The following is a 20,400-nucleotide window of genomic DNA, read 5'->3' as shown; positions in this document are numbered from 1 at the left end:
TAGAGATGGAGGAAGAAGCAAAGAGCTAGAACCTGGAGACAGGGTTACAGTGGGGCCACTCTAACATGAAGGGGAGTGCAGGGGGTGCTGGAAAAGGGGCAGGTTTGGGAGGGGGAAGAATGATCCCTTCCTAATCATGTCCCTCTTTGATATCTACTGTCCCCTGCCCTTGTTCCCCAGAGGCACCTTTCCCACCTCTGAGTGAGCCACTCCTCCCTCGCTACCTCCAGCCTCCCCCACCCCTACCTACCCACCCAACACCTTTTCCTTTCCCCTCAAAAAAAAAAAAAAATCCATTCCATTCCTATATTGTTTCTGCAAGCAGCAGGATGACTAGTTGACAAAGTCCAACCTATGAGAACTGGTCTGAAGAGCCTTAAACCTCCCCCCTCCTCTTGGTGAAACTTGTGGGGGTGGGGCACGACTGGTTCAGGCCTTTGGGGCCCTAGCCCTGTTTTGCTGTTTTTTGTTTTGTTTTGTTTTATGCCCCCTTGCTCTTTCTGTCATATTGGGCATTTACAAAACTTCACTCGGTGCCTTCCTTGTGTCCAGCCATGTGCTAGGTAACGCTATGGACCAAGTCCCGGTTGGTACCAGCCCTGGGTGGGGGTGGGGGGGCCGCAGTCCCAATCGCGAGTGCACACAGGGCCAGGAATGGGAGGCATGGGCAGAGGGGTCAGGGCCAGGACAGGGGAAGCCCAGGACACTAAGGCAGCCCATAGTGGTACTTCACCCATTCTGGAGCGTCAAGGGAGAACTGAAGGTGTATTTTCAGGATGGGGAAACAAGTTTAAAGATCCAGAGGCCGTCTACCGTCATTTTTGAGTACTTGCTATGGTACATAAGACTGGGGATTAGGCAGGAAGAAAACAGACAAAAATCTCAGCGTTTATGGCGGCGGCGGGCACGTAAGGTCATTTTGTGAAAACTGAAATTCAATTATTGTGGCCAGATTCTGGGGAGCCAGGAGGAGTGTGCATCAGGCCAGACGGTGAAGGGCTTTGTGGCCAAAGGGGAGGAGCTGGGACTTTGTTCCTGGGGCAGTAGCGAGCAAGGAATGAGTTCCCAGCAGTGGAGGTGGCATCCTGCCTGAGAGGAAGGACGGGGCTCCGGGAAGAGGGGTGCTGGAGAGACCACCCCAGGACTTGCAGAGAAATCCAGAGGATTAATAAAGGGGCCGCGGGGGGCGCCTGGGTGGCTCAGCGGGTTAAAGCCTCTGCCTTCGGCTCGGGTCATGATCGGGTCCTGGGATCGAGCCCCGCGTCGGGCTCTCTGCTCAGCGAGGAGCCTGCTTCCTCCTCTCTCTCTGCCTGCCTCTCTGCCTACTTGTGATCTCTGCCTGTCAAATATATAAATAAAAATCTTTAAAAAAAAAAAAAAAAAAAAAAAAGAAAGGGGCCGCGGAGTACGGAGCCGGCCGGAGCTAGGGGGCCGGGCAGGAAGACAGGAAGCGGGCTGCGATCGCCCAGGCAACGTAGGTCGCGCGGAACCATTGGCTGGTCTTCAGCTGCGTCATCCTCCGCCCCGCAGCGTCCGCCCTCGGAACGCCGGGGGCGCGGCCTCCGCGAGGGGCTCAGCCCCACCCGCCCGGAAAGCGGGGTGGGGAGGGGCGTGCCAAGCAGCCCCCCCCCCCCCCCCCCGCTCCCGGGCCGACGGGCGTCCTCACCTGGTATAAAAGTATCCCAGAGAGCAATGCTGACGATTTTGGAGCGAGGGCAGTGGCTGAGTTGAAGGAAACGGTTCTGACGTCCTCGCCACGCTCCACCCTCGAGACGTGGCCCCGCCCCCGGGCGAGTCGGAATCCTTTAAAAGGTCCGGGGAGTAAGGAAAGGGAGGGCCAGTCGGGCGTCTCCTGGCGACGGGCCGGTTCCTCCACCCAGCCAATCCTTGCCCCGCGGCGGGCAGGACTCCAGCCAATCGCGGCTCGCGGTTCGGCCCCGGGGCGGAGCTGGGTGGGCCGGAGGCCAAACCGAGAGGCCCTGGGGAGGTGATTGAGTCTCCGACTCGGCGCTGCTGGGTCGTAAAGCTGCGGATGTTCCAGGACTTGGTCACTGCGAACCTGGCAGCTAAGGTGAGAGAAAGAGAGTAAAGCCTCCCGGCTTGAGATTTGCCCTGAGGTGGAGGCGCGCCCCCCGAGAGTTGTGGAGGCGGGGTCAGGGCGTGGGTAGGGGGTGCAGATAAGGGTGACTGATGGGGTTGGTGGGGTTTGGAGACTGGAGGCTGAATTCGAGATCCCGGACTGAAGGCGAAGTTGGTAGGGCAGGATCTTCCAAGTGGACGGAGTTTGAAGCTGGGACATGGGGTGTTTGGAGAAGCGAGAGAACCAAGGAAGGAACTTTTTGGGCAGGAAATCTGAAGATTGGGACAATTCGCGTCTCCCGTGCGGGTTGAATTCGGGGCTCCAGTGTTCTGGAAAAGGTGTGAGGAGTTGGGGCTGGGATTCTGGGCATTTGGAAAAGCGAGAGAACTACGTGCAAGGAATATTGGTGAGGGAGACGCAGTGGAGGAGAGGAGGTGCTGGGGAAGAATCCCATGTTCAGGTCTTGGAGTCAGAGGGAGGGGGGGGTGAAGTCGAAAGGCGTTTGAAAGATGGGGGAATAGGAGAAAGTTGACGACTGAGGGTATCAAAATTAGGCTCCCGAATGGAGTAGATCGGAGCGCATTTGTAGTTTTTGAGCGATGTGTTGGGGCCTGGGTCTGTGGACCCGAGAGCAGTTTGGGGGAAGAATCTGGGGCCTTCTTCGGGTCCGAAGGACCAGGAGAAAGCAGTTGTAGGGCCGGAGTCTGGGGTGGGGGAGGGGAGTTCCAGGCGTGGAGCTCAGACCCGCCGCCCTAGAGGCAGCGGAGGGCGGGGCTCGGCAGGCGCCCGGCAGCTGGACGTCCGGGTTCCCTTCCCCCACCCGCCCCGGGCCCTGTGCGCATGCCCTAGGGGAGGGCGGGGGAGGGCGCTCCCTCCGGTGTGCGGAGCCTTCTGGGGATTGTAGTACACGCTCAACATTAGCGACAGTGCTAGGTAGCTCTTGGCCCACATTTCCCAGAAGCCTCTGGGCTAAATTGTTGCCTGCCTGGATGCTGACTGGAGTTCCATGGAGGGGGCGGAGCCTGGCAGGAGTCGAGTTTAAACAAATTTTCTTGTGGGGTGCGCTTTGGGGGAGGCCGAAGGAGTAGAAGAGGGAAGGAGGGAGGCTCCTTCCCAGCTTTTGGGTGTGCTTCCAGTGGGTTAGGAAGAGGACATGGAAAGAAATCTACTCCCTGGGATGCCTGGGAGGCTTAGTCGCTTAAGCGGTTACCTTCTGTTAGGGTCATGATCCCGGGGTCCTGGGATGGACCTCGCTTACAACTCCGCACTCGATGGGGGGGGGGGGGTCTGCTTCTCCCACTCGCGCGCTCTCTCTCGAAAATAAATAAATAAAATCTTTAAAAAGAAGATACACTTCCTGTGAAAGAAGAGTCTCAACAAATAGGTGTCTTAACGGGGCTCCAAGTGGCTTGAATATAATAGGCCGTCAATAGATAAAAATATTGAATGAATAAATGGCAATTAAATTCTTGTTTGTTAAGGTTAACTGTAGGTGGGCCCCTGCATATTTTACAGGTGGGATCTCCTTGAGAATATGGTGAGAAATTTTACAGTCCTCATTTTTTTAAATTTACCTGACAGAGAGAGATCACAAGTAGGCAGAGAAGCGGGGGGTGGGGTGGGGGGTGTGGCAGGCTCCCCACCGAGCAGAGAGCCGTAATCGGGGCTTGATCCCAGGACCCTAAGATCATAAACTGAACTGAAGGCAGAGGCTTAACCCACTGAGTCACCCAGGTGCCCCTACAGTCCTCACTTTACAGATGGGGAAACAGATCTGATTAAAAAAAAAGAGAGAGGCGATATCCCATAACTTAGAAGGATCAAACAGCTGAGCAGTGTCAATGGTAGAATTTAAACCCAAGTTTCCTGCCTCCAGGCCAGGTCCCCATACTCCACACCTGTTATATGTGACACTTTTGAAAAAATGAGTATTGTGTCTCAAGGAGGCAAATTCACTATTCAAGGCCACACAGACAAGTAAGTGGGATGTAAACCCAGCTATGTGTCTGTCCAGATCTAGTTTTCTCCTCCGCAGCCCTGTGGGATTCCTTCTATGTCCATTTTATAGATTTGGGATTTGAACTAGCCCTGCTATGTCTGACTTGCTCCTCTTCTCTCTTCAGGGCACCATGGTAGGAGGCTTGAAGAGGAAACACTCGGATTTGGAGGAGGAAGAAGAGGTTGAGAAGTGGGACTGGGGTCCAGCAGGACTGCGGAGCTACCAGCAAGCCCTGCTTCGAATCTCCTTAGACAAAGTCCAGCGAAGCCTGGGCCCCCGAGCCCCGAGCCTACGCAGGCATGTCCTCATACACAATACCCTCCAGCAGCTCCAGGCTGCCCTTTGCCTGGCTCCAGCACCCACCCTACCCCCTGAGCCCCTCTTCCTGGGCGAGGAGGACTTCTCCCTGTCAGCCACCATCGGTTCTATTCTCAGGGAACTGGAGACGTCCATGGACGAGACAGAGCCCCCTCAGAATCCAATGGCTCCCCCAGGTCCCCAGAACGAAGTGCTGCCCCAGCCCGATCCAGTCTTCTTAGAAGCTCTGAGCTCCCGCTACTTGGGGGACTCCGGTCTGGATGACTTCTTTCTGGACATTGACACATCAGCTGTGGAGAAGGAGCCTGCCCTGGCACCCCCGGAGCCTCCTCACAACCTCTTCTGTGCCCCAGGGTCCTGGGAGTGGAATGAACTAGATCACATTATGGAAATCATTCTGGGATCCTAAAACTTTGGGGGCTCTTTCCTCATCTCAGCCTTGGTGGGCTGGATCCCTGGATGCAACTGTGTGTGTGTATGTGTGTTTTGGTGGGGTCTCTAAGCAGTGACTGTGGCCTCCTTTCCTCCCATTTCAGGGTTCCACAAACCATCTTGCATGTGTGTGTGTGTCTGGTTACCGCAGCCTTCTGTGAAGGTGGGTCTTCCTGAATTAATTTATCTGTTCCAAATGCCTTAACATGACTCTGTTTCTGGGAGTCTGATTTCCCACTTCCACATTGCTTCTGCCTTTCCCTCCAGTTCCTACTCCCCTTGTGACCATTGGGGCCTCAGGGAAGATAAAGCTGGGCCTGTCAGAGGATGACAGGGATGTGCTGCCTGGTTACTATGGGAACTCAGACTTTGCTTCTTGCACCTCAAGGGAGCAGGAGGGGCTGGCCTCCTCCCCCAAGGTTGAACCCCACCTCTTTGGCAAGACCCCATCCCAGCAGTCTCCTGATTCATAACCAGGCCGGACCACGTGCAATAGGGTGGAAACCAAACCGCTCCATGCCGCGTTATTTAAAAGAAAGGCGGGTTTTGTGGTGGGTTTTGTTTGTTTTTTGCTTGTTTGTAATGACTTTTTTGTTGTTGTTGTTTTTTAATAAAAGTATTTTGGAAGGGCTGGTGTTGCCTGAAGTTTCTAAACCTCAGTAGGTCAGTGGGAGGGACCCGGTAAGTTCCCTGGACACCTGCACCCTTACCTGCCAAAGTGGGGGCAGGCACATTATTAAACATAATAACTACTGAGTACTTAAGAGTACTATTCTATCCACTTTGAATTAAGTCATTTAATCTTAATGGTTATATAGAATTTTGTTAACAGGCTTTACATAGGAGGAACCTCAAGTTCAGAGGGGCTAAATCACTAGCTCCTGGTCACAATGCAAGAAAAGCAATGACCATGGGGTGCCTGGGTGCCTCAGTTGGTTATGCAACTGCCTTCAGGTCATGAACCTGGGGTCCTAGGATGGAGTTCTACTGAGCTGGGAGCCTGCTTCTCCCTCTGAGCCTCTCCCCTCTCATGCTGTTTCTCAATCTCTCTCAAATACATAAATAAATAAAATATTTTTTTTTTTTTTAAATAAGCAAGAACCAGGGAGCAAGGACCCAAAACTAAGTTTGGCCTCAAGCCACTGGTTCTTAACTATTTGTGTCTTTGCTACTTGGTAAACTTAGATCTCCAGCCACATGGATGCATACAGGAGAAACAGTACCATGAATTACCAAAAGGATAGGTCACTCTTAGCGCTTAAAAAAAAGTCACCGCTTTCTTTGTATGCAATGTATTGCTGAGGCCCAAAGGGTAAGGAAGATGCCCCAAAATAGCATTAAGTGTAGATCTTTCTAGGGGCACCTGGGTGGCTCAATTGGTTAGGTGTCTGCCTGCAGCTCAGGTCATGATCTTGAGGTCCTGGGATCAAGCTCCCTGCTGAGCAGGGAGCCTGCTTCCCCCTCTCCTACCCTTCCTCCTGCTGTGTGCTCTCACACTCTCTCAAAAAAGAAAAAGAAAGAAAAAAAAAATCTTTTTGAAAAAACATTTTAAAAAAGGATCTAGAAAACTGTTGACCAGGCTGAAGTTAAAGTACTAAGGATTTATTTGGGAGGTACAAGTCCAGGCTGGTGAGTAGAGAGAAGAGGGGAGGCCCGGGAAGGTTGAATGTGAAATACTGCTGCCCTGGCTAGGCCTACAAAGACCTCTGAAGGCTCACCAGGTGAGTTTACACAGCATTAGGGACTTTTCTGGAAGGTTTGCAAAGAGGAACCACACCAGGGTGGAGTCCACAGGCCAGGAAAGGAGGGGGATTTTGCCTGTGCTTTCTGGCCTAAAGCCAAGATTCTCTTCCTAAGGGGGGCTTTGCATCTAAAAACAAGAAATAAAATACACACACACACACCTGAAAGTGAGGTAACTGACCAATGGGTGCCAATCAAGAGAGAGAGGAGATGGTCATGAGAACCTCAAGGCACATGTATTTCACATCTCAATATGGATGCCCATTGGATCAGGTCTTACTCCTACTTAAAACTCTCAGTGACCTCTCACACCCAGAATAAAACCCAAACTTCTGTAAGACCCGGCAATCTTGCTCCTAACTTTGCAGCTTAATCTTCCACTATTCTTCACCTCAAGTCACACAGGTCTCATTTGACCTCAAGCTCATATACCCCAGGGCCTTTGCACTTGTTAATGGCCCAGAGGACATTTCTCCCACAGCTTCACTGATCCAAATGTCCCCTTCTCAGATCTCCAGGTGCGCCATTCCCCCACCACCCTCTATTTGATTTTCTTAGTAGCACCTATTCTATCTCAAGTTATTTATTACCTATTTATGGTTAGGTTTCTGGTCTATTAGCAACTGGGAGAGGGAGGGGTTTTGTTGGTCTTACCATAGCTGTATGCCCCAGTACACACAACTATGCTCAGTACAGGTGTGCACTCAAGAACAAACTTTTTGTTTTCCTATTGAAAAAATGAACTCCCACCTTGCAATGGTCAACCCTCGCTCTCACCTCTCTGAATTCATCTTCTTCACACTACCTCACACTACCACTCTCCAGTTCTTTGAACACACCAGCATGTCCCAACCTCAGGCCTCCAGAGTACCCACCTCACCCAGCAATTGTGTAACCCATGAAAAGGAGGACCCAATGTACCCTAAGGATTCCAATAATTGCTTACATTTATTGGGTGCCTACTCTGGGCCTGGTGCTCCTCCAGTCATGGGAATAAAATAGACAGCTCCTGCTCTCACACAGCAGTGCATTTGGGGAAGGCTGAAATACACACAAAAATAAGTAAAATGTGCAGTCCGTCAGGAGGTGATAAATGCTGTAGAGAAAAAGAAAACAGGAAAGTGGTGGGGGCATTGTTATTTCAGTGGGATGGCCAGAGAAGACCTCACTGACAAGGTGACATTTGAGTTAAGACCTGAAGGAGGTGAGAAGTGAGTCATTATCAGTTGGGGGGTGGGATGGGGAGGGGAATCCATCCTTGTAGAGGTAACAGCTAGTGCAAATGCCCTGAGGTGAGAACATGAGTGGAATGTTTGCAGGACCCTGAAGAGGTCAGTGTTCCTGGAGCAGAGTGTACAAGAAGAGAGCATCTTACGAGATGAGGTGAACAAGGTGGGTGTCCCACGGGAAGGAGTGAGCTTTACCGAATTTGATGGAAGCCATGGAAGGCTGCTGAGCAGAGGAGAGATGAAGCCTGACTCACCTTTTACTAGGCCCTCTTTGCCTTACAGATCCTGTAGCTTGCTAGTACTACAATGAGGGTAGTATAAGGAATACCCCCACTTTCCAGATAAACAAACAGGCTAACAGAGACCCAGCTCCTGCCCCGTTAAAGAACTGATGAGAGAAGTATAAAGGATGGCCCGCAAACGAACCGGGCCTGAGGACAGAGTCCACCTTCCCCAAACTGCCCTCCTCCGGCCGGCGGGGCGGGGGGCGGGGCTAGGGGGTGGTGGTATGGATGGGGCGCGGCCGTCGTGGGGCGTGGCTGTCGTGGCGGGCCCCTCCCACCTGTCCGGCTGCATCCTCACCCGGAGCTGGCGGGGCGGTGGAATACCCCGGAGGCGGCGACCGTGGCGGGAGCCTGCCCGGCGCCTGCTCCCTCCCCAGAGGCCGGGTGGGGCGGCAGGCTGGGCGGCCGGCTGGGGGCGGGGCGCTTCCCTCCCCCACCCCCTTCCCCTGCGGGCGGAGGCTCCTCCCCAGGCCTGCTGGACCCGATGGCTTGCTTCTGGTTTCATTTCCCAAGGCTTGACCTCTCTCCCTCTCCCTTCCCCCCAGCCCTTTGAATTCCTGGCTTCTTCTGCACTTTCTGGTCTCAGCTCCAGGGTCACCTCCTCAGGGACGCTCTCCTGGACCACCCTGGCACAGGCCTCCGTATAATCCCGTCCTATTTTGTTTTCTTCAAGGCACCGAAGAGAGGCCGACATTATCTTCCTCGGTTATTCATCTTCCAGGGTCTCAAACCACTCGGAATAAAACATAACCTTCTCTAGACTTCTCTAAACGGCCCGAAAGCTTCTCCGACCGCCCCCTCCGCAACATACAGTCCAGCTACACTGGCCTTGCTGCCCCGCAGACTCCATCCTCGGGACCTTTGCATTGGCCCTTCCCTGTGGCTGGAGTATTCTTCTTCCAGAGCTTTACTACTTCTCCCATTTCATCAGGTTTACTCCGGGAGCTTTCTACCAGCATCAGCACCCACCCAGTCTACCCCACACCTTCATTCCTCTCCTTTCGCTCTGCTTTATTCTTTTCCATTTCACTTGTCACCTTCTAAAATACTAAATTATTTATTATATTAAGTGTATTGTCCATCCCCCCCATCAGGAATTTTTATATAATTACTGCCCTATCTGGTGCACAGGTGTTCGATCCATGAATGTTTTTGTTGTCATACTTCTTTTCTCTGTTTACCTCCTCCCCTGAGCCATGAAAAGCGAGACCACTGTGTGAGACTTACCCAGCACTGTACCCCTAGTGTCTACAATGGCGTCCATGATATAGTAGGTGCTCAATAAACACATTTTGATCAAATTCTTGAGGTTCCTATGAATCTCCAGCATGTGATCTGGAGCAAGCCACCTTTTTTTCCTAGGCCATAAGGATAGGTTATGAGGGAAATTATGTGAATTTGCCTGGGAGGGGTTTGGTTCTATTAGCATTTTACCCTCTTTTTATTAGGAAAAAAATTTTTTTTAATTAAGCATATAGAAAAGATAGGGGCAGGGGTGCCTGGGTGGCTCAGTCGGTTGACTGTCTGCCCTCTGCTCAGATTGTGATCCTGGGGTCCTGGGATGGAGCTCCCTCTTCATTGAGTCACCCAGGCCTCACCCCCTCCTCCTGCCCCCTGCCACAAATATCTTTTGTAGCTGTCTCCTCTTCCCCAAATCAGGATTCATTGAGCATTCATGTGCTTATTTAGTTGTAATAAGGAAATTATATAGTAACTTTCATTCCAGAAATTTCCCCACTAACAAACCCACCAATCCCTTTTTCTGTTTTCTCAAAATTGAATTTTTGGTGGAACAGCCCAGTTGTACTTGTAGATGTCCCACATTCTGTATTTGTCTGATTGTGTTCACGTTTAATTTGTTCCTCTCTGTTTTCTGGAAACTGAAGCTCAGGTCTGGAGGCTTCATGAGATTCAGCCTATGAAATGTAACAGGGAGACCCCAAAGGGAATGTTGTATACTTCCTAATGCATCACATGGGGTGGTACCCAGTGTCGGGGTGTCCCATGATTGTGGGTGCAGGGTTTCCTCACATGGTTAAGATGGTGAGCAGCACATCTCCCCATCATAAAAGGCTATTTGTCTCTTGGCAGTTAGCAAGCAACCTGTGGGGGAATGCCTTGGAGCCTGCCAAGATCCTGTTAACCTTTTACCCTAAGGTTTGAATGAACATCCATTGCTAACTGCTCCCTGATTCAACTAATATAGTTAGGATTTTCTGGAGCTTGCTTTGGCCAGGAGCTTTACTCCCGACAGTTCTTCCCACAACTCCAGAAAAGTTAGCAAATGAGCTACTTGGTGAAGCTAAGTCCCACTGTCAGTTTATCAGACAAGTGTTAAATTCCTGTCTACCTATATCCCACTCTGTGCGTCCCCCCGCCCCCACCTAATTGACTGTGCCATAACCACAACGGCTTTACTACCAACAAAAGAACATGAGCATTTTGTGCAATTATTCTTTCTTGTTTTTAAGATTTTATTTATTTGAGAGAGCGAACCTGCGCACAAGCAGGGGGAGCGGCCAGCAGAGGGAGAGACAAGTAGGCTTCCCGCTGAGCAGGGAGCCCAATGGAGGGCTCCATCCCAGAACCCTGGGATCATGACCTGAACCGAAGGCAGACGCTGAACCGACTGAGCCACCCAGGCGCCCCCAACTATTATTTTTTCTTTTTTTCTTTTTAAGTAATCTCTACACCTAACGCAGGCTTGAACTCAGAACTCGGAGATCAAGGGTCGCATGTTCCTCCGACTGGGCGTTTGGCGCCCCTGTGCAATTATTCTTTTTAATCCTCAAAATAACCTCATTTTAAAAAGACGAGGAACCGGAGACCCTAGGGGATTAAAACACTTGCCCAAAGTCGCAGAGTTAATTAGGGAATGGAACCCGGGATGTGACTCCCGTGGCTCCACTCCTAACTCCGCCCGCTCCTCCTCCCCCTCCTGTAACCGCCATTGAGTCCAGCTGCCCGGCATCTATTTGCTCAGTGTGCTACAGGGCTCTTACAGACACAACCTTATTTTAAATTTTCTAACTTTCAAAACATAGGCAAGAAGATGCCCATTTAACAGAGTCTGTATGGCTCAGAGAGGTCCAAGATCTTTTTCCAAGATCGCACACCCAGTGAGCGGTGAGAATGTGAACCCATGCCTATCCGGCTTAGAGTGCAGACTCCTGTTAGGGGTAGGCCTGCAAGGAGCTCAGTTGCTGGGTTTTGGCAAGTCTATGGGCAGGTGTGCGGTCCCGCACCTCGAGAGCCAAGAAACACCGGACCCCTCACCCGCCGCCCAACTGTCCCGCCTCAAAAAAAAAGCCAAACCCACCTGGCCGGGTACCCCCACGCAGTCCCTGGGCATGCGCCCTGAAGCCACCCTCCTTTCCCTCCGAGCCTTCCTTCTACAGGCTCCGCCCATCACCGTCCCAGGCCAATCCCCGGGTGGAAGGCGGGGCCACTACAGGAGTGGGCGGTAGTTAAGGGGAGTCAGGAGCCCCGAGTCGTGAGCCGGAGTCAGAACTGCGTCTCCCGACCCAGGCGTCGGTTGCTGAAGGAGAGCTAGCGAGCGATGCTGCCGTCGCCGCTTCCTGATTGGTTGCGCGTGGATCCCTCTTCGTTCTGATTGGCAGCGGGTCAGCTAGGTATGTAAATGAAGTAAAGGGGCCTGAGGAGAGAAGGGAGACCCGCGGCGGGGTCGTTTGGCAGGTTCGATCCCCGGGTCCGGCCGGTGAGCACCGGGGCTGCCCGGCATCGAGATGCGCGGGCTCCTAAGTGCCGCCGGGCCGGGCTGGGTGAATCACGCCGCAGCCCGGGAAGGGGGCGGAGGCGCCGGCTCTCTGGCTCCGGCTGCGTGACTCACCCGCCCCCGCCGCCGCCGCTTCGGGAGGAGCCGCCTCCACTGCCTGCCGGAAGCGAGCACGGGCCGAGAGGGCAGAAGAGCCCTCCGGGGATCCCGACCCGCACGGCCCTGGGAGGCAGGCAGGAATGACAGGCAGGACGTGGGGGCAGTGTCGAGGATCCCGGGGTCCCAGGGGCCGGAATCCCCGGGGAAAGCCGTCTTGGCGCCTCTAGAGGGCGCCGGGACCAGGGGGAGGAGTTCGGATGGGGGCTGAATTCCTGCGGTTCTGGACTCCCGGGTCTTCGGAAGGAGGCAAGGACCGTTTTGAGTAGTGTGAGGGGGTCAGTCTTAATGTACTGTGGGGCAAGGGCTCGGGGACTGGACCTTGCAATCTACCAAACTCAAAAAAGCAAGTTGGGCCCGGGGTCCGGAACTCCAGGGGCCCCTACCCCGGGGAAAGTGTGGGTTTTTAAAAGTTCTCTCAGTGACCCCCGGTGCCCGTCAGGATTTCCCAGCAAGCTCTGTCTACTCTGCCTCCCAAATAAATCCTGAATCAACCAACTTTCTTCCAAGACCACTGCCAACCACTTTCTTCTCCAGGCCACCATCATTACCCGCCCCAGAGTGCAGTAGCCTCTGAGTGGAGCTCGGGACCACGTTCTTCTGTTTCCCTTCCTTCCCGCATTATCTTCCTCAAAGCAGCTTAGGGGGATCTTCTGGAAACCTAACCAGTTCACAACGCCACTGTATTCCCTGATCAAAATCCTTCAATGACACAGTGCAGTCCAAACTCTGCCTCTGCTTGTTCTCCAAATCCCATCCCATCCTGCGTCACTCTGCGCCGACAACACTGGTGCTTTTTATTTTATTTTATTTTAAGTTCAAGTTCATCCAGCCTCCAAGTCTTTCTTTGCCTTTGTTGTTGTTCTTTCTTACCTGAATGCTTTCCCCTTGGTTCTTCCGTGGCTGACTCCTGCTTGAGGGCTCAGCTCAAATATCACCTCCTCCCAGGAGCCTTCCCAGACCACTCTCCAGAGAACCTGCTAGTATCTTCCTAGCACCATCTGTACATTTCCTATATTTATTTGTCTGATGGGTGGTAGACACTTAATAAATGTCAAACTATGTGAAACAGCTGCTTTCCCCTGGGGTTAAAAAAAATTTCCTGAATATTGGGTGCTTCACCTGGTTTGCTAAAGAAATATACTAGCTATTCAGAGTACTTGTTAATCAGAAGAGTTACAATGTATTAGGCACTGTTGTAAGTGCTTTTTTGTACATTATCGCATTGATTCCATAAAACAACTCTTTGAAGTAGATAACTATTATCATTCGTATCTTAAAGTTTTCCTAAGAAAGCAGAGGCTCGGGAAATTAAATGGCCTGCCCAAGATCACACCTGCACATCAGTTATCAGAGCCTGGGTTTGAACTTCACGTTGACTTTCTATAACGAATGACTGACTCCTCCCTCCCTGCAGATGATGCTGAGCAAAGGTCTGAAGCGCAAGCGGGAGGAGGAGCAGGAGAAGGAAACCTTGGCAGTGGACACCTGGTGGCTGGATCCCAGCCTCCCTGCAGTGGCCCAGCCCCCCCCACCCGCCACCTCCAGTTCCCTCTTTGACCTTTCGGTGCTCAAGCTCCATCACAGCCTGCGGCAGAGCGAGCCAGACCTGCGGCACCTGGTTCTGGTAGTGAACACACTGCGGCGCGTCCAGGCATCCATGGCCCCTGAGCCGACCCTGCCACCTGTGCCCAGCCCCTCTGCGGCCCCTTGTGTGGCTGATAGCCTGCTGGCCAGCTCCGACGCCGCCCTCTCGGCCTCCATGGCCAGCCTGCTGGAGGACCTCAGCCATATCGAGGGCCTGAGCCAGGCCCCCCAGCCCTTGGTGGACGAGGGGCCCCCAGGCCGCCCCACCGGGGGATCCCCACCCAGCCTGGGTGCCTTGGACCTGCTGGGCCCGGCCACTGGCTGTCTGCTGGACGATGAGCTTGAGGGCCTGTTTGAGGACATTGACACCTCTATGTATGACAGTGAACTTTGGGCACCAGCCTCCGAGGCCCTCAAACCTGGCCCTGAGGATGGACCTGGCAAGGAGGAGGCTCTGGAGCTGGATGAAGCCGAGTTGGACTACCTCCTGGACGTGTTGGTGGGCACACAGGCCCTGGAGCGGCCGCCGGGTCCGGGGCGCTGACGCCCACAGTGGGGATGGTAGTCTGGTGTCCCAACTGAGCCTCGTGGCCAGACCAGCTCTCCTCTGAAAGACATAGCTGGCTTCCCTAGAACAGAGAGAGAGGGGCTTTGGAGAGAAGAATCCAGTCCTGAGTAACTCCACCTCTGTCCTCTTGTCTAGGACTTGTGAGGGGAGGCTGGGGGAGACTGGGATTGGCTGTGGGGATGGGAGGACAGGGCCTGGTGTTTGGAATGTGATTTGGACCAGGCTCTGTGCTGGACTGAAACCCCAGGGGCTGGAGCCTGGGAGTCTTTTCCCTGATGTGGGAAGAGACCACACCATTTTGTGGAAATTAAAACTAGTCCTGGGAAATTTCAAGTCTGTGTGCTTTGTATCTGGACTAAGGGCGACATAGTAACTTCCAGCATTTAGTGAGCAGGGAACTGGGCATCTGGCACAGTGCTAACCCTTGCCAGCCCCCGAACAAGATGGGCGTGATTACTATCCCCATTTGACAGCCCAGAAACCTGAAGCTCCAAGCTCCCTTGAGGACATGGGTTTCAGACCATGAACTTCACTACTTTATATTGGTCTGAGAAGCAGATGGGTTAGCTCTGGTAACTGGAGAAAACTCCCCAGAAGTACTCAGCCAGGTTTCCCTGGTGTGCCCAGTGGGTACATAATGGGGGGGGGGGGGGTGAGCCAGGCCACTTGAATCTTCCTCTGTGTCTTGGGGCTGGGGGCAAAAGGGAGCTTTCAGAATAAGCCAGAAAGAAAAGCCCAAAGCTGGAGGCTGGACAGTCTCCCGAAAGAGCATGGAGAGCTAGCTCTCCAGGAAAATGGGGAAAGACAAGGAGACTCCAGCAAGTTTATAAAAAAAAAAAAAAAGAAAGAAAAAAAAAAATCCCCTCGGGGCCTCAAATCCGCATTTGGGCAGAGGATAGGGCAACTTGGAGGGGGGCTGCGAAATAAAGCCACCCGGTTTAGTGTTTTGACAGCAAAGCAGGCAGTCCTGCTTTCCTTCTAGAAGAAACCCAGGTCCTGCTTTCCTTCTAGAAGAAACCCAGGCCCCCGCGATCCGGGGCCACCTGCCCGACTGCTTATGTGATCGGGCTGGCCTGAGCGCCGAGTGTCTGTGCCGCCCCCGCTGTCCAGCCGCATTCCTGGCCGGGCTGGGAGGGGCCGCACACTCAGAGGCCTGGCACGGGACCCAGGCGGCGTCCTTCCTGGCGGCCGTGGGGGCAGGGCAGCGCCCGGGGTGCGGCGGAGGGGAGGAGCACTGTGAAAGCTGCGGGGGGTGGGGGGCGGAGGCAGGGCGGGGGATGAGGGCCGGGAAGAGCAGAGGGCCGGACGGTGAACTGCCAGGCCCACTGGGCCTCGAGTGGGGAAGACGCCAGCGAGGGAACATCAAAATCGTTGGGTCCCAGGGCCTACCCTCTGTCCGGAAGCTCCAGGGAGGCTGAAGGTGGGGTGGAACTGGGGGAGGCGGGCAGCTTCGGCGGCCCCTTGGGCCGGGAAGGGGCGGGCAAAGCGGAGCTTCTTGGAGGAGGAGAGGAAGTCGTGCCCATTTCTGGTAGTGGCTGAGGCGGCCCACGGAGGCGGAGTGGAAATGGCTCGAAGAGAGCTGGGGCGGTGGCTGAGGGTCTTCCGGGTGCCTGACTCCAACACCTGGTGACTTCAACTCCTGGGCAGTGGGACTCAGACTCGGTTTTGACCCGAACCCAGACCTGGGGAGTTCGGGTGTTGGGCTCAGCAATGCCCTCTGGTACTCAGTCTGAGGTTCTGAGATGCCACTGCCTTAGGTTCCCTTGAGGTATGTCCAGTGGTCAAGGAGTTCCCCAGTGTGGGGTCAGCAATGCGCTCTGTTTACGACACTCTGGGAGCCTGTTTTTGATGTCTCTGTGTGCCAAATTGGGGGATAATCTGTGATACATGCTGGTGCAGACAGCCTACCCATCTGTCAACGATGCTCCCATCTGCCCCGGTGCCTGCTTGGCCAGCGATGCCCCTTCTCCCCAGAGCCTCTGCAGACAGTTGCACAGGTTGTGCACTAAACATAAATTCCATATTTAAGGGGCTACCGTGCATGTTTCAGGCATTTACATATTTATTACAACAGTTTCCCAGCAGATGGAGGTCAAATGCCTTGGGGAAGGGGCAGGCCTTTTGCATAAAAGCACCATATGGGCTAGATCAGTCAGTACTAGTCTCTTCCCTCTGGTACCCTCAGGTTTACGAGCAGCTCAAGCCTAAGGGCCTACCCCACTCTCCCCTCATCTGATCCCAGATGATTGTGCAGGCTCCCTGGCTCAAGTGTGCCCCTCCGCCCTCAGGCTCAACCCCAAGAGGCCACAGGTCCTCAGCCAGCAGATTCCAGGGCCCACACCATTCCTAGCTGAGCCACCAGCCCTGGCACTGGTTTTCCACAGAGCCTCTGTGTGCTCCCACCAGGACACTCCCCAGGCTGGCTCCCCTCCAGGGACTTTCACGGGGACCCCCTCCCATGACACACACATCCTCTCCCCTTGGACACCTGGGAGAGCTGTCCTCCTCCTTCCCTCCTTCCCTTCATTCCTTCTCTCATTCAGCAAAGATTTATGAGTAACAACTGTGTGCCTGGCCCGAAGTAAAAGGCAAACCATGTCTGTCCTCTGCTCTGGACCCTCTGAATTTATCTCAGTCCTCTGAGCTTTGAACAACTCTGTCCCTTCCAAGCCTCGCCTTCCACCCCTGTCCCATTCACATACTGAGCAAATCCTTATGGAGCACCTACAATGCTGGCCAGGGAAATCCGATGATGCTTAGTCAATGATTATTGACCCAATGAGACTTTGAGCAGATGTGATGCTTGAAAGCCAGACCACCTACCTTTGAAACTTTGCTTTGCTGTTCTGCAGCTGTGTGACCCCAGGAGAGGCACTTCACCTCTCTGGGCCTCGGGAGCTCATCTGTAAAGTGGAACAGCAACAGTGCCCAGCTCCAAGGGCTGTGGTTCCGGGGAGGGGGCTGTCCCAGGCAGAGGGAAGAGCACAAGCAAGGGCTGGGATGAGAGGGACCTCACAACATTTTCAGGGATCTGGAAGCTATGGGTTCGGCTGGAAAGAGGGAGGAGAAGTGAGGCAAATCATGGGGCTGGAGGGGTCTGCAGGGGGCCAGTGCACAAGGGGCCCTGGGTGAGGGACGTTACTGCTAAGGCACGAGGGAGACAGGAAGTGCAGGGATCCCTCTGGCTGCCACGTGGATGTGGTGGCTCAGAGATGAGACTGAAGGCTGGGAGCCTTGAGGGGAGGCTGGGAAGGGACATCACACCCCTGGCAGGGTGGTTGGGAGGACGGGGAGAGGCGCTTAGCAAGCCAGGAGGACAGGTTCTGGAATTGATGAGACTCGATGGGGCAGGGGCCTAGGATGAGGCCCAGGGTTCTAACCAGGGAACTGGGGTTGGGGGAGACTGTGGGGCTGCCCTGGGATGGTGACTGGGGGGACAAGCAGGTCTGGGGTTGATGCTAAAGCCAGAGAGGGACACAGGGGGTGCAAGAGGCTTGGGGAGAGGGAACCAGGAGAAGGCATCCAGATTGCTGGGCCAGTGGGATTGGAGCTTGGTAAGGGAGGGTAGGAGGCTGGAGCAGGTAGAGAGGATGGGAGGGAAGAATGGAGAGATCAGCTGCTCTGTTGGGGACCCAGCTGCCACTTAGCTCCTAGTGGGTGGGAGAGGGTTGTCCCTAAAGATAAGCTTCGATACCACCCCCCTCCCACCCCCCTCTCACCCAGTCCCACAGGATGTCCTGTGTTTACTGAGGTGACCTTGGCCGGAACCAGGATACTGGTGCCACCCCCTAAACTCAACTTCCCATGGCCACACCCCCCTGGGGGAGGGAAAGCAAGAGAACGCAGAGCGACAGAGAAAGAGAGAGACAGAGACAAGGAATGAGGACAGAGAGTGGAACAGAGTGGTAGAGAGACACACAGACAGACACGCCCTTCATGACAAAGAAGCTTCCTTTACCCGCTGAAGGGTGACCACAAAACACAGCCAACGGGGCAAAAGCCTGAATGCTTGTTCCCAGTCTCAGAGCCCACATTCAAGGGTTCCTGTGCTCTGAGACACAGAGAGAGACAGAAGAGCGCCGTACCAGCCTCCCTTGTCTGGCTGACCCAGAGCAGAGAGGTGGATTTTCTTCCCAACTCTAGCCTGGGCTGTAGTCAGACTTCCAACCTCGACTACTTAAAACTCTACAGACTCTGTCCCCCCTGAAGGCACAAGGCAAGCAAGGCCCTTAAGACGAAGTGTCAGCCCCTCCTCACAGGCGCTGCTGAACATGGGCCTCCCCTCAGCTTCCCCTCACTCCTTCCCATTCACCGATTTCTCAAAGGGGCCCCTGTCACAGGCTGTTCCCTCTCCCTGAAACCCAGTCATTGATCCACCACCTGCCCAGCAGCCTTGCATGAATGCCTATGTATCTTTCAGGTGCTGGCTTAAATGCCACTTCCTCCAGGAAGCCCTCCCTGCCCTTTCCGATAGTCCCAGAGTGCAAGGCTCCTCTTGCTGGCCTATATCTGTCCCTCATACTCCTTAAGTCAGTGTGAATTATATACTCATTTCACTGAGCACTTCTTGAATGCCTGCCCCCATACCCCCCCCCCCCCACAGCTCACAAGCTGTGAGCCTTGTGAGGCCGCAGTCATGGTCACTTCCATGATAAAACCCAGGGAGGTATAAAGAAGAGGTGTCTGCAAATAGCTGCTGAATAAATGTATAAAATAGGAGGAGATATAAGCAAGGCGCATATTTGGCCCTGGGGACGCAGCCATTAACGAGGAGTCAGCTCTCAACTTCTAGAAATTTCACATGTGCTGAGCTCTCTCTGGATTCAGGTCCTGTGCACAGGCTATTCCCTCTGCCCGTAAAACTGTTCTCTACATTCTCTTGCCTGGTTCCTGTGGGTCATCCAAGTCTCAGTTCACATGTCTCCTCCTCCAGGAAGCCTTCCCTGACCTCCCTTGCAAGGCTGGAGCAGGCACGTTTCCTGGGCTCCCCCATCAAACAGCCAACACGATAAGAGAGTCGTGGTAAGAAATGTCAGCCCCTTACCACGACATTTCTTACCACGACTCTCTTATCACAATCGTCACCATTCTGGGTCTGTCTCCCTGTTAGACTATGAACTCCGCAAAAACAGGCCCGGGCTGTCCAAGTCAAACTGTGTCCTCGGCACCATCCAGCATAGGGTTGGACACCAGACCAGGTGCTCATGGACTGCTGACCTTGGATAAAGACCGTTGCCTTTCTCCCCTCTGGTACTTTGCCTGCATTTGCCCCTCTCCCTGGAAGCCCCTTCCTACACATTTTTTTTAAACCTGGCTCCCTCCTTCTCAACCAATCAGTTTGACTTCACATGTCATGTCTTCCAGAAATCCTTCCCTGAGCCTGCCCCCCCAGGGTAAATTTAGGTCTGTCAGTGTCCCCAGTGCCTGGCAAAGAGGCTGCCGCCAAGGGCTTGTGTTTGTTGAGTGAATAAACAAACACATGAATGGTTGAATGGATCAATGAGAGAGACTGAGAGAGTTCGCCAGGGTGAGGGTCTCCTCAGGCCCATCAGACGCCCTGATCACACTAATCCTTGCACCCTTCCCAGGAGAAGGGTTCTGGCAGGGACCTGGCCACACCCCAACCCTTGGTGGCTGCCAGGCCTGGAAGGCATTCCCCAGAGCTCAGCACATTCCTGCCTTCCCTGGCGGCTGAGAGTGGGCAGGGGGCATTTTGGAGAGAAGGGGGGAGGACCCTAGCACTCTGGGATCCTGCCAGCCTGCGCTTGGTCCCTGTGCCCTCGGGAGTAGGCCCCAAGCTCTCGGTGCAGGGTGGGGTACAGGTCCCCAAAGGGGCTGGGGGGCTGGTGCAAGGAGCAAGGTTGACAACTGAGGTGAAGGCTTGGTGGCCGTGTCTGGCTCGACAATGGGACAGAAGCTGCTGACGCGTGCTTTGGGGGTAATCCCCAGTTTCATCCCAGCTCTGGCCCCAGGCCGGGACTCAGAGAGCTGGGAGCATCGGAGCCAGCGGCCGGGTGGGCGCAAAGGGCATGTGGGAATACTTGTGCTCCTTTTGCCGCCCCCCAGGGTCTGGTGAGTCAGGGCAGGCTGGGGTTGGGGGTCAGGGGATCAGGGTGAGGCCTGGTGGCCTTGGTTTGGGACTTGGGCAGGTCTGGCTTCAAAGCCTGTTGCTACCAGTGACTTGCTGCAGGCGACCTTGGGTGTCACTGTCTCTGAGCCTCCTTGTCTGTTACATGAAGAGGACAGAAGAGAGGTGCAGGGTCTTTGG

The 20,400-nt window shown here is 54.1% G+C and overlaps 2 protein-coding genes and 1 long non-coding RNA gene across 8 annotated transcripts; 2 read left to right on the top strand and 1 right to left on the bottom strand.

Moving 5' to 3' along the window:
• Window positions 1–1,833: 1,833 nt before the first annotated feature.
• SERTAD3 (SERTA domain containing 3) lies at window positions 1,834–5,461 on the top strand. Of its 2 annotated transcripts, none has more exons than XM_059153219.1 (2): window positions 1,834–2,071; window positions 4,204–5,461. In XM_059153219.1, exons 1-2 carry the CDS (start codon window positions 2,033–2,035, stop codon window positions 4,804–4,806), a joined length of 642 nt encoding a protein of 213 aa, XP_059009202.1. In that variant the 5' UTR covers window positions 1,834–2,032; the 3' UTR covers window positions 4,807–5,461. The 2 variants fall into 2 exon arrangements, with proteins under 2 accessions (XP_059009202.1, XP_059009203.1); XM_059153220.1 differs by lacking the exon at window positions 1,834–2,071 and adding an exon at window positions 2,221–2,418.
• Window positions 5,462–7,501: 2,040 nt separating this feature from the next.
• Window positions 7,502–11,464, bottom strand: LOC131818420 (uncharacterized). Of its 2 annotated transcripts, none has more exons than XR_009348813.1 (2): window positions 11,405–11,464; window positions 7,502–7,613 (listed from the first exon to the last, which is right to left on the bottom strand). It is a non-coding gene; the product is annotated as an uncharacterized LOC131818420 (long non-coding RNA). The 2 variants fall into 2 exon arrangements; XR_009348812.1 differs by lacking the exon at window positions 11,405–11,464 and adding an exon at window positions 8,056–8,241.
• A 106-nt stretch (window positions 11,465–11,570) lies between these two features.
• SERTAD1 (SERTA domain containing 1) lies at window positions 11,571–14,465 on the top strand. Of its 4 annotated transcripts, none has more exons than XM_059152874.1 (2): window positions 11,571–11,717; window positions 13,395–14,465. In XM_059152874.1, the coding sequence occupies exon 2, from the start codon at window positions 13,395–13,397 to the stop codon at window positions 14,106–14,108; it is 714 nt and encodes a 237-aa protein (XP_059008857.1). In that variant the 5' UTR covers window positions 11,571–11,717; the 3' UTR covers window positions 14,109–14,465. The 4 variants fall into 4 exon arrangements, with proteins under 4 accessions (XP_059008857.1, XP_059008859.1, XP_059008858.1 ...); XM_059152876.1 differs by lacking the exon at window positions 11,571–11,717 and adding an exon at window positions 11,756–11,803; XM_059152875.1 differs by lacking the exon at window positions 11,571–11,717 and adding an exon at window positions 11,954–12,067.
• The last annotated feature ends 5,935 nt before the right edge of the window (window positions 14,466–20,400 follow it).

The sequence above is a fragment of the Mustela lutreola genome, chromosome 16 (genome assembly GCF_030435805.1).
Source record: "Mustela lutreola isolate mMusLut2 chromosome 16, mMusLut2.pri, whole genome shotgun sequence".
Lineage (NCBI taxonomy): Eukaryota > Metazoa > Chordata > Mammalia > Carnivora > Mustelidae > Mustela > Mustela lutreola.
The sequence above is the reverse complement of the archived record's forward strand: the minus strand, read 5'-3'. Positions and strand labels throughout refer to the sequence as shown.

Coding starts and splice junctions, on each gene's coding strand:
- SERTAD3 (XM_059153219.1), top strand. CDS start 2,033: ATGTTCCAGGACTTGGTCACTGCGAACCTGGCAGCTAAG. Junction 2,072..4,203: donor CTGCGAACCTGGCAGCTAAG/GTGAGAGAAAGA, acceptor TTCTCTCTTCAG/GGCACCATGGTAGGAGGCTT.
- SERTAD1 (XM_059152874.1), top strand. CDS start 13,395: ATGATGCTGAGCAAAGGTCTGAAGCGCAAGCGGGAGGAGGAGCAGGAG.